The sequence below is a fragment of the Rhineura floridana genome, chromosome 19 (assembly GCF_030035675.1).
Source record: "Rhineura floridana isolate rRhiFlo1 chromosome 19, rRhiFlo1.hap2, whole genome shotgun sequence".
Lineage (NCBI taxonomy): Eukaryota > Metazoa > Chordata > Lepidosauria > Squamata > Rhineuridae > Rhineura > Rhineura floridana.
The window spans coordinates 14775869-14787968 of NC_084498.1; the positions used below are offsets into that span (position 1 = coordinate 14775869).

At 40.6% G+C, this 12100-nt stretch overlaps 1 protein-coding gene across 3 annotated transcripts in view; it reads left to right on the plus strand.

The window, feature by feature from the left end:
* SFSWAP (splicing factor SWAP) overlaps positions 1 to 12100 on the plus strand; it is a 137607-nt gene that overhangs the window by 52436 nt on the left and 73071 nt on the right. For all 3 annotated transcript variants that reach the window (XM_061602318.1, XM_061602320.1, XM_061602319.1), the window contains exons 8-10: positions 1770 to 2019; positions 4917 to 5048; positions 5397 to 5490. In XM_061602318.1, coding sequence (XP_061458302.1) covers positions 1770 to 2019; positions 4917 to 5048; positions 5397 to 5490 — 476 coding nt within the window. The remainder of the gene's footprint in view (positions 1 to 1769; positions 2020 to 4916; positions 5049 to 5396; positions 5491 to 12100) is intronic.

Consider the following 12100-nt stretch of genomic DNA (forward strand, 5'->3'; position numbering starts at 1 on the left):
CAGCAGTGATGGTAAACAACAAAATTGTTGCAAATCTGAATATTTTAAGATTATAGTCATGTCACGCTTTGACACTGGACACGTAGTTTCCCATCCTCTTTACCTTCTCTCTGGCTGAGTCCTGAAATGTGACTATATTTAACTCACCAGGGGCATTAGCTGTCCACTTTCTTTTTGGGGTGCACAATTGTATAGTTTTGTGTTACTGAGAATTCTGTGGATTCCTCTAGAAACAAATTGCAGGAACAAACTGTAATAAACCCTGGGCTCGTTGATGAAAGGGTCAGCATCGGTGTACAATCTTCCCTGAAAAGTTGTGACCATTACTAATATTTTGTTTCTATGCTTAGCTCCAGGGGAATACTGGACATGTCCTAGAGGGTACATTTGGGGACATTGTAAGATAGGCCCAGTGTGCCTACCTGTTCTCCCACACAAATTGGGTGTGCCCTTGATCACCTCCAGAATCCTCAGAAGTGTAGGCATTTCAAACCCTTTACTGTGGTAACTTTGGTTCTGCAAACTGGCTTTGATGTGAGTTGACTCCATTAATTTCACAAGTGATTTCTGCTTCTTAACCTGCTGCTTATCCTCCCCAGTCTAATCATTTGTCCAGCTCCTCTCATAAGCATCCAAAATGCTGAACTGAGAAGCATAGGCCTTTAAACCCAAAGGGCTGGCTGATACGGTTACTTCCTAGCAGCTCGCTATCCTGTTGGCAGGGAGTTGCTACCCAAGATATTTTTATTCCTTTCCTTTTTTACAGGTAGGAACAGGGATGATAACAGTCCTGCGGGTAATCACTAGGCTTAACATTGGTAGCTACTACATTTCTGTCCTAGATGTACAAAAACATTAACTGAAAGTGGTAATCAAGGCTATGTCGTCATTTCAGCTTCCTTTGTACATCTTCATTCAAAATGATGTCCAATTGTATCAAGACATAGACAAAAACCTGCTCCTTGATTTCAGGAACCATCATGCAAAATTTGGTTACGATATGTTAAGAGGTGCTCAAATGCACAGCGATCAGATGAACAAGTTTCCAAAATATATAGTAGATAATCAAATACAAAGCAAGTTTTGAACGCTGTGAAGGCATTCTTGAAAGTGTGCAAGACAGACTTTCTGAAACAGATGCTGGGATGGCGGAAAGATTTCCAGTAGTTGAAGACAGAGCTTCAGTGCCCCCTCTCCGTGCCTGCCAAGCACGGATTATGTTTAATAGGTTATACAAAATTGTTCATGTTGGGCAGCTTAAGCATCTTTACTTGATGCAAAATTTAAAGATGCTGAGAAGGCTCAACTATAGCAGTAAAAACATTTTACAGTCCTGTTGAAATTTGAAGTCTCTGAGAGCTGCTTTCTCTGGTCCGAAAGAAAGCAATTCTTCATAGAAAGCTACTGCATTTTCCTAATTTTAATCAGGCAAGCTTGATTTTAATTTACCTAAAAGCGAATTCTAAAGTTGTGAAGGGAAGAATTGCACGTTTTAAAGGTTCTTTTCATATCTTTCCACTTCTGTGTTCATCCTGCTGCTGTTTCCATTTGGCCTTGGATGTGTCTGCCTCATTTCACCCAAATGTGTTGACAGAATGCTGTTTCTCATTTTCTACACAAAAATGGATAACACATTAGGAGGTTTGAAATGTGACGCTCCACTTGTGGCAACAGTGCAGGGGATGGGCTGTGGAATCTGTGTTGCTGTGTGAGTTTTTCTTTCCTCCTCAAACTGCCTGAAGCGTTGATCATAAACCTTCTTTTTACAGCAACCGTGGCAGCCATGTATTACAGTTACTACATGCTGCCAGACGGATCGTACTGCCTTGCCCCTCCGCCACCAGGAATTGACATGGCAACTTATTACAACGCACTACCAGCAGGAGTGACCGTGTCTAGCACTACAGGAGTAGCCACAATAACAGCACCTCCTCCGCCTCCTGGCACTACGCCACCACCATCTTCAGAGGCGACAGACGACACTAGTGGAGTAATACCTGCCACAACTAATTCCACAAGGTATCCCTCCCCCTCCCCCCCCCGGCTGCCTGTTTTCAATTTGGCTTTGAGCAAAATCAGGTTTTATAGCCAGGATTCAGCAAATCACACAACTAGCTGCCCACTCCCAAGGAGACTTGGTTTATAGTAATCACAGGTTGTAGTTCTATTAAGAGTAGACCTGCTGAAGTTAATGGACCCAAGTTAAGTCATGTTCATTAATTTCAGTGTGTTTACTCTGAACATGACTAACATTGGATACAACCCCTCACCCTAACTGCATGACAAACAGCTTTTGAAAGGAAACCAAAGCTGTTTGCCATTTGGGGTGGGGAGCAGAAGCAGCCCAAAATTTCCTCCTTGCTCACAGTCCATTTTCTTTTTGTGTCTTTTAAAAAAAAAAAGAATGTAAGCTTCAGGGCGGGACTGTTGTGTAGAGATCTGTAAGCTGTCCTTGGGAGCCTTTTGTTCGTTTCTGGCCAGAGAGCAGGATGAGAGCCAGTGTGGTGTGGTGGTTAAGAGTGTCAGGCTGGGAGAGCAGGGGAGTGCCATGCTTGTATGCCACCTTGGAGGAAGAGCAGGATATAAATGGTATAAATAAATAAAACTTAAATAAATAAATGTATAGGATATTGCATGGAGGCCTGCTGATCAAATTAAAAAAATCCCCCAGGTGTTGCTTAGGTTCCCTTCCCGGCATTTACATTTTCAGACCACCTCATCCAGAAGGCTCAGGTTAGGTAACAAACTTGAACTGTATATATAGCAAGTAGGTAAGGTGATTTATTTAGACTGGGGATGGGGAACCTTGTGCTCTCCAGATGTTGATGCGCTACAATACCTATCAGCTCTGACCATGCTGGCTGGAGCTAATGGGCTTTGTAGTCCAGCAACATCTGGAGGGGCACGAGTTTCCGTTCCTGGTTTAGCTCACTGGTTGTTATAAAGCTGTACTGTGTCTGCAAGTAAAATACAAAAATGTTTCAACTGAGTTATATAGTTTATTATTAAAACAATCCACCATGCTCTCCTCAACAACTTTCTGATGAACACATAAATTGCAATAAAGCAAAGGATGCTCATTTTGTATCTGAAAGGAAAGTGGGTGCATTTAAAAACAAACAGGGTCTCCCAACTGGTTTAGTTTTTTTACGCTGGAAGGCTGCTTTTTGATAAGTTATTTAAGATAACTGGAAGTACTATTGATTCTCATTTGGTCTGTTAATACTTTGTGGCAGCCTCCACACAACTCCTTGAGAAGCATGTAAGCCCTCAGGCAGCACTGATCCCTCTCCTCTATTTATTCAAAGTGGCAACTCCATGTGAGGACTCTGAATGCAACTGCTGTTGTTTATGAGTGTGGTGTCTATTATTATTATTATTGAGCTGCACAATAACTCAGATAATACAGTCTGCATTTGTATTGGAATTGTTGGTAGTTCTTAAAAAAAGATATTTTAACTGTTTTATTATTTGTGTGTCGGTCACCTTGGGTTTCTTTAGAAGGAAGGGCAGTGTAGAAATTAAATATAATGATTTACATATCCTTCCCCTAACTGAAGAAACTGGGAACCCACAGGGATGCTTCCCAGCTTATAAGACCAGTGGCAGTCCCATAGACACCTAAGGGGCATGTGGGGGGGGGAGAGAGAGAGAAGTGTGAACCACTTCTTAGTCTTCCACTTTTCTTTCTTTTTTTCCAGGTTCATGGCCACTGGTGGTTTTTACTAATGCAAAACCAGATGTGAAAACATGTCATCGTGGGGTTTTTTGCTAATTGTTATTTGATATACATTGAAAGTATGTTTTCGTGTTTTGTTAATATAGTAATAATTTAAAAGTCAGCTGAAATGAAAGGATGTCTCACTGCTTCCTAAAGAGGCTTGGGCTTTGGCATGTCTCTAAGGGAAAAGTGCTAAATGATCAGCATACCTTTGGTGTCTGCATTCAGTTTGTGCGCGTCATATTCAAGGGCATTCTATAATTTTGTTTAGAAATGCTTCTTTCAAAGTCTCAAATTAATCTTTTCAGAACACGAAAACATTTTTCACCACAGTGGCTTGTAGTGCAATTGCCTTTATTTTGTTTAGTTCAACTTAGCTGTAGTTCCATTATAAATACTTGGCTAATTAATTGTTATCTGAAATCTGTTCCAAATACTAATGTTTTCTTGTTGGAAATTGATCCCTGTTTGGACAGTGTGTAATTTAGCAAAACAATAAGCTGTGTGTCATTAACAATGCAAAAGGAGTGGGCTTTTGTTTAGGTTCTCATCAGTTTAAAATCTGTCAGTGATTATGCCAGTACTGCTTTTTAAAAAAAGTGTTCCAACCTTCTTTTAATCTTAATATTTATTCTGAATGATCTTTAAATGTTCTTTACAATTGTATAAGAATGGAATATCAGACAAATGACATTGTAAAATTAATTGGAATTGTGTATATGGTGCACATCAGCATGTATGACAAAGAATTTGTTCTAAAATGCATTGTAAGTTTGGATTGAAGCAAGTTGCCAGTCCTCATGATTACACAGAAAAGATTCAAGTATATGGCTACTTTCTGATGGACGTTGTGAAATCAGAATGGTTTATAAAAAAGGCCTTTGGATTTCTCCCACTCCCTGCTATCTGGCACCCTGATTGAAAAGCTTTTAAAATTTGTAAAGTCACAAATCTTGGTGCCAAAATAAATTGTTCACATCTAGTGATCTTAACACAGATGTGCATAATGTTTTAAATGTTTGCCTGTGTGCAGCATGTGGATTTTTCTAATCCAGTAGACATAGTTCTAGCTTTTTTTTTAAAAAAAAGTCACTTTTGGGCACTGAATATTTCATAACTTAAACATCGGTAGTTTATTATGGCTGCATGTTATGTTCTCTGCCTATGTAAATAATAAACTGCCAACATTTTTCAGCACGATTCCTTCTGTGGTTGCCATCATTCCCCCACCCCCGGACATCCAACCCGTGATTGACAAGCTTGCTGAATATGTTGCTAGGAATGGGATTAAATTTGAGACCAGTGTCCGTGCCAAGAATGATCCAAGGTGAGTGCAAGTGCCTTTTTTCTTAATTACTTCATTTTATGATATGGTGTAAGTGAACAGCTTGTCCTTCTCTTATTGACAGTCTCCTTTACAAAGAAAGCTGTTGGAGTAATATGTTGTAATTCCATATATTAAAATTCAAGGGACTACTTGAAGTTAATGATAAAGCTTTATTGCCTAAGAATCTTGTGATTCTGAATGTATATCTTCTGGGCATTTAGGCATAAGTTATTATATTTCAGAATATCAAATAGCTTTCCAGCGCCTGGAGTAGTAGAATAGTAAATGATGGTTGCTATTGTGGGGTGTGTTTTTCTACAAATTACGTTTTTGTTCCTTTCTTAACAGGTTTGAGTTCCTGCAGCCTTGGCACCAGTACAATGCCTACTATGAATTTAAGAAGCAATTCTTTCTTCAGAAAGAGGCCAGTGACAGCTCAAAGGTAGGCTGATAAAAGTAGGAAGCAACAGTGTAACATCTTATTTGGTATGTTACATTCCTGGGGACTTGAGTAGGTCAGCCAACAAAGGAGAAACCAGCTCCAGTAAATTCACTTGTAAAATCTATGTCACATGTTATCTTGGCAAAACACAGACTATAGCAACATGCAACCATTAGTACAATAATAAAGCATAGGTTGCTTTAATTAATTGTATGTGCGGCTACTCAAGAGCCTGCAGGACCAGGTAAGTGGCCCATCTAGCCCAGCATCCTGTTCTGAACAGTGGCCAACCAGATGCCTGTGGGAAGCCCACAAGCAGAATATGAGTGCAAAAGCTACTGTCCCTACTTGTGATTACTAGCAACTGGCATTCAGAGATATAAAGCTGCCAACAGTGGGAATAGAAGATAACCATCGTGGCTAGTAGCCATTGATAGCCTTTTCTTCCATTAACATGCTTAAAAGGTGCTCAGAACTTCAGCTTGTACAAAATACTGCTGCAAGCGTGTTGACCGGAGCCAATTTTAGGGAGCATGTTACTTTTACTCCTTTATCATCTTTACTCACGAGTGGCTTCTTTGCAGGTGCCTTTAAGATCCTGGTCATTAACTTTTGAAGCCCGTTAAGAAGGTTAGGGCTAGGTTAAAAAACATCTCCTTTCCTACCCAGTTTGATCAGCTGAAGAAGCCCTGCTGCATGTTCCACTACCAAATGAGGTACAGCTAGTGGAAGTAAGAGAAAGGGCCTTCTCTGTAGCTGCACTCAAACTGTGGAACTGTCTCCCTCTTTTGCCCCTATCTCCTGTGATTTTTCACTGCCAAGTTAAGACCTTTCTTTTCTTTTTAGCAACTATTTGACTTGTCTTCTCTTGATGCTTTTTAGCCTTCCAGGTGTGGTGTTCTTCCTCTGCTGTAATTTAGTTTTAATAGTATTTTTGTATTGCTTTTATTGTATGGTAATGCTACCTCAGGTGCTCTGTTAGAGTGGACTTAAGTCCTGTAAATAAATAAAAGCTGAGCACAAAGGGAAAAGTGTAACTGACGCTTGGATATGTGATTTCATAAATCCAAACTCCCAGCAGGTGTTGGTCATCAGTTTGCAGCTTCTTTATAGCATAGGGAATTAATTCTTGCAATCGTAATGGTTGGAAGTGAGACATGATGAGATTAAGATGTTAAACTTCTTAACTTCTTGCCAGATTTTAAAACTTTGCTTTATTTATGCTATTCTTTTCAGCCAAAATTGGCTTACGATTAAAGTCAAGCACACGGGTATTAGAGAAGCATGGATGTGTGCCTGTGGCAGACTTTTCTGGTCAATGACTGTTGATGACAGTCATCAGAGTGTGGGTTCTCTTCTTGGGAGAAAGGGGGCAGAAGCAGCAGCTATCGATTGGAAAGCTCCCCAGGGATTTGTACAACACAAAGCAGTGCAAACTCAACAATGTCCCACACTTTGGGCCACAAGGAATTGTTTGGATGGGTGCCTGCTTAGTAGGGACAGATAACGAGTGTCTTTAGAAGCTCAGAGGGTACAGCTGTACTCTAGGATGAAGGTGCAAACTGAGCCACCTGGCCTATAGCAGGAGATATAGTATAGATCCAGTTGTCCATTTAGAATGAAATGTCCTCCTGTGAACTCAACTTGTGGGGCAGCAAGAGCAGAGTAATGCTAACTTCCCTGGGTGTCCAGGTGGTAGTGATGACTGGCTCTTCATGCCCTCACAGGTGCCATACAAACCACCAGTTGAAATAAACTACATTTGTGTTGTACCAGCAGTGATAGAGTTAGTGTTTTAGTCCAAAAGCATATTAGAGGCTAAAAATTATACCCAAGTTGTTTCTGGAATGTGAAACTATTCTGCCTTGTCCTCTGAAAAAATGCCCAGTGTTACCTTTGCCTAGGCAGCCTTGTGGCATGCCAACATGAATAGGTCACTAAATGCAACCTGTGCATGAGTTACTTTGGTATTTTCCATTTATGTGGATTGAATAGCTTATAATGCAAATTCATGTTTATAAAACAGGTTGTAAAGTCACAATATTGTTGCTAGGAAACTATCTCACACATTTCACAATAATATGGATGAGGTGACCTTTGAAATTAATAGTGGGTATACTAATGAATCAGGATACTCTTCCCATTTTAAACAATTTCACTACTCAGTTTAATGCTGCATATAACAATTCTTCATTGTTTTTCAGGGGAAGTTAATCAAAACGAGAGTTTTGACTAAATCATATTGACCCCTATAAACCCTAGTTTTAGTTTTCAACTGGGCTTGTTGGTGAAAGTCTGCTAGTATATTATGACCTAGATCTAGTGGGTATGTTCCAAAGGTCTGTATACTAGTTCCAAGAGCCCAGGGGAGCTTTAGACCAGGCTTGCAAATAGCTTGTCACCTGTAGCACTTCAAGAATTGGCTCCACGTGGTTGGCAGAGATGTTTTGTAATTTAAGGAAATAAGAATACCTGATGGGTCAGGCCATCAGATGGACCTCCTTGAATATCCTGATTCACAAAGCGGCCAACCAGTCCTCCAGAATGCTACAAGCAGGGTATCAAGACAATAGCTCTTTCGTGCTGTTACTTCTTCCACTCCCAGCAGCTGGCACACTCCCTTGGTACACAGAATTCCATTTAGCTATCATACCTAATCACCATTAATGAGCCTGTCGTCCATAAAATGGAAAAGAGAATTGGCTGAGATCCACGAGCGTTGGTGTGGCTTGCTAACTAGACTCAATTTGTGCTTTCCCCATCCAAGTCCTCTTGCACACGTAGAGGGTTTGCAGGGGAGGCAGAGATTTCCCTTATTTGTGCTGGGATATGGAGAAGATAAAAATGAAGAGAGACAGAGAGAGAGAATCCCCAAGTGTTGGTTCTTTAATTCTCCATAGCCCAGCACAAGTGAAAGGAGATCTTCTGGCATATGCAGAGGGGGAGAGAGAGGGGTGGACAGAGGTCATGTCTTACCCCACTTGTGCTGAGATTTTGGATAAGAACCACTTTAAAGGTATTTCTGGTATTTCTTACCACCTTCAAGCTGCAGGGTGAGAATGCAACCTCTAGCCATCCTTTTCCCCAGATGATTGGGGCGTTGGTCCATTGGCAAGTGGATTTGTTGATGCCTGTTGGATTCATGTACCTTGTAGACTTATTTTCAGGGCAGGCTTATAAACAGCAGTCACCCTATGCCATGTAGCAAATTACATTTGAAATTGGGGAGGGGGTGTTAAAATCAGTTTCATATTTATTTATTTATTACATTTATATACTGCCCCATAGCCAAAGCTCTCTGGGTGGTTTACAGCATGTATATGACATGTTTTAACTTTTCAAAGAGTTAAATTCCACCTTGTAGGTCAAAGTCTTTCCATAAGCCTAAAAAGGCCTTTGGATTCTGACTGATATTACGAAAATCCTGTGACACTGAATCGATTTACTAGGAAATGCAAGATTTTTAATTTATTAAATCTCTGCAGCAGAGCAATTGATCTTATATGTCTTATTTTTTTTAAAAAAACTAGAAAGTATTCTTAGTTTTAACATTTGATTGAAAGTGATTGCAAATTATTTTATAGAGGATTAATGGTAGGTAGGGTCTTCAAGGATCTCATTTAGTCGCCTTTGGTGATTAAAAGACACATCCAAGCAATGAGTACATAAATTCCTGAGGCAGCTCAGGGTAGAATAGATACACCAATTAGATTTGACCTCATTGGTTGGGAGAATCCAGATACAGCAGCAGACAACTAACAATAGGAAGTGTTACCGTTTCATAACCAAAACTCTGTGCCCCCTATGCATATTTTTGCACCTGCTGAGCCCTTGGAAGATCAGCTGATGGCTTCTTTTTCAGAACTTCCACTCCAACTAAACCCTAATGTTCAGGTAGTACATCCATCTAAGCTTCCAAAGATCCATAGTCTCTCAAGAGTATTTGCCAGCTGAGAAAAATGAGGAAGAAAAGGATTGCCTGGAGCAACCAATGAGTAAAGTAGCTCCCAAGGAATTAATTATGTGGACCCCAAAGGTGTCAGCTCAAAAACAGAAAACTGGTGAGCCTATCTGGAACCTTTTGAACCTAGATCCCACACTTAGTTCCCACAGTAACTAATACAACTCCTCCACAAATGCCAAATAAGCAGTGTCCTAAATGCTACGGAAACCCTGAATTTGCAATTGCATTAGTTGGGCTCAGGTGATGAACAACTTAAAAATGGGGCTGGGATCCAAGATAAGCCATCCCCAAAGCTGCAACAAAGATCAGATGATGGATGCAATTATATAGGCCACCCCAAAAGAGTAATTGAAGTGGATTTTGAAGCACCAGCAGAAGGGGAGATTTGAGGCCCAAACAGGTTGATTTGCTCAGATTACTTGCTGCATATTCTATACTGTAATATGGCATGATGGGCAAACAAGTTTACTAATCCTGAATTTATCCCCTTTATATGCAGTGATTTAATTTATTTGTCTTAAAACAATTGGCTTGTTGTCATTGAATATATAGTATAAGGATAAGCAACTATCATTCGGGGGGCAGGGGTGCTCAATATAAATCCCAGTGACTTCACATATGGACCCTGGCATACCCTCCCTCATTTGCAATTTAGAAACTTTCTGCCGTATAACCTATCAGCTAAAGGGCTCTTTAACCTGTTCCTTCTCTGCTGCTATAAACAAAAAGCTTTGGCAGGGCCTCCCAGCTTCCAGGTACCTCAGTCGCCTGTGCCTATTTGCCTATATTTGGCAGATTCAGAGGAGTGAGCAGGTGAGGTGCACGATGGCTCTGCTAAAGCCTAGGTTACTTCTAACAGGGAAGAGGGTGTCAAAGAACCCTTTGCCGGTGTGTCTGCTTGCCCACGACTGAGCTGGTAGGTAGATCCAGTGTTGCTGAATGCTTCAATCCTTGCTCCGTTCAAAATACGGCCTTTACTAATTGCCAGCTGCTAATCAGAATAAAGCTTTTTTCCCTTGCCCATTATTGCATTATCTTTAAACACTTTCAAGAGGTGCAGAATTAATTAATTACTACTTCCATTTTTCAAAAAAAATTAAATGCCTGGAATCTGAAATCTGTAATACGAACCCGTCTCCATAATTGAAAGTCCTCAAGCCTTGTTTCTAGAAGATTTTGAAGAACTGGCTACTTAGTGGCAGTCAAGGAACCTTTTAAAGAAAGGGACATTAAATATCTTTAAAGGTCCACAGTTTTCAGTTTGTATATCAATTCTTAATAACTTTTAAGTCTCTAACAGCCTTTTCTGAGCAGTGCTTCCTGGTCATGAAATAATTCTTAGTCACTTTATTTCACCATCAATCTTCTTGAAGTGACAGTAAAAGCATTAATGCTTCTTGTAACAATGCTTTCCATTGTGAACTCTCAAAACATTAAAGGTTTTAAAATACTCGTGAAAACCACGGATGGCTCAGATTTTTTCTTCCTAGTAAGAAAGAGGATTCCTATTTTGTTAGTAAAGTGTGTTGATAATGATTTAACTTGCATCATTGGCTTAAGGCATTTCTCAAAGCCCAAACAATTGTGCTTTACAAACCCACAGAAATATAACTTCCTGTTTGCCAGTAGTGGGTTGCCTGATATTTGAGGGGAGAAACTCCAGATGATACTTGGGGGGGGGGCTCTTGAGTAGGAAGTCACAGTGCCAGTCATGCATCCACCTGCTCCATTCCTTTTCCTTCTCACCATCTGGCACAAAGAAAATATTGCTCCTTAATAATATTTAGAAAATAGTGCTCCTGCTGGGAGGAAGGGCGGGATATAAATCAAATAATAAATAAATAAAATAGTATACACCCTTTCCCAGTCAAGTGATGGCCTGGAATGATAGGAAGCTCAGTATTGTCTGCACTGATTGGCAATGGCTCTCCGGGGTTTCAAGCAGAAGTCTCTCCCAGTTCTCCCTGGAGATGCCAGGGATCGTGATTGGGACCTTCTGCTTGCAAGGTGGATGCCCTACCACCAAGCTGTGGCCTTTCCAATGATGATGGTGATTTCATTTGTTAGTCACCTCATACTCAGTGGTCTCTAGGAGACTTGCAACAGATTTGAAGACATACAGTATAAAACAAGTTTTAAAACATTTAAAAAATAAGAAAACTTAAAACCCAAACGAAAAAACCTAAGTGTGACAGCATACATCAAAGGCTTGAGTGAAAAGGAAGGTCTTTGCCTGGCACCTAAAAATGAATAAAGAAGGCACCAGGCGTGCTTCCCTAGAAAGAGCATTCCATGGCTGGGGGGCTACCACTGAAAAGGCCTGTTCTCGTGTTGCCACTCTCCAGGTTCCAGTGGAGGAGGTACACAAAGAAGGGACTCTGCTGACGAACACAGGGTCCGGGTTGGTTCATCCAGAGAGAGGAGGTCCTTGAGCTATTGAGGTCCTGAGCCATATAAGGCTTTATAGGTCCAAACCAGCGCTTTGAATTGAGCCTGGAAACTAATTAATGTCCAATGCAGCCATGCCAGAATTGGTGTGTGGACCAACTTACCCCAGTCAAAAATCTGGCCACCAAATTCTGCTCTAGCTGGAGTTCTCGAACTATCTTCAAAGGCAGCCCCAAGTATAATGCATTGCAGTAGTCT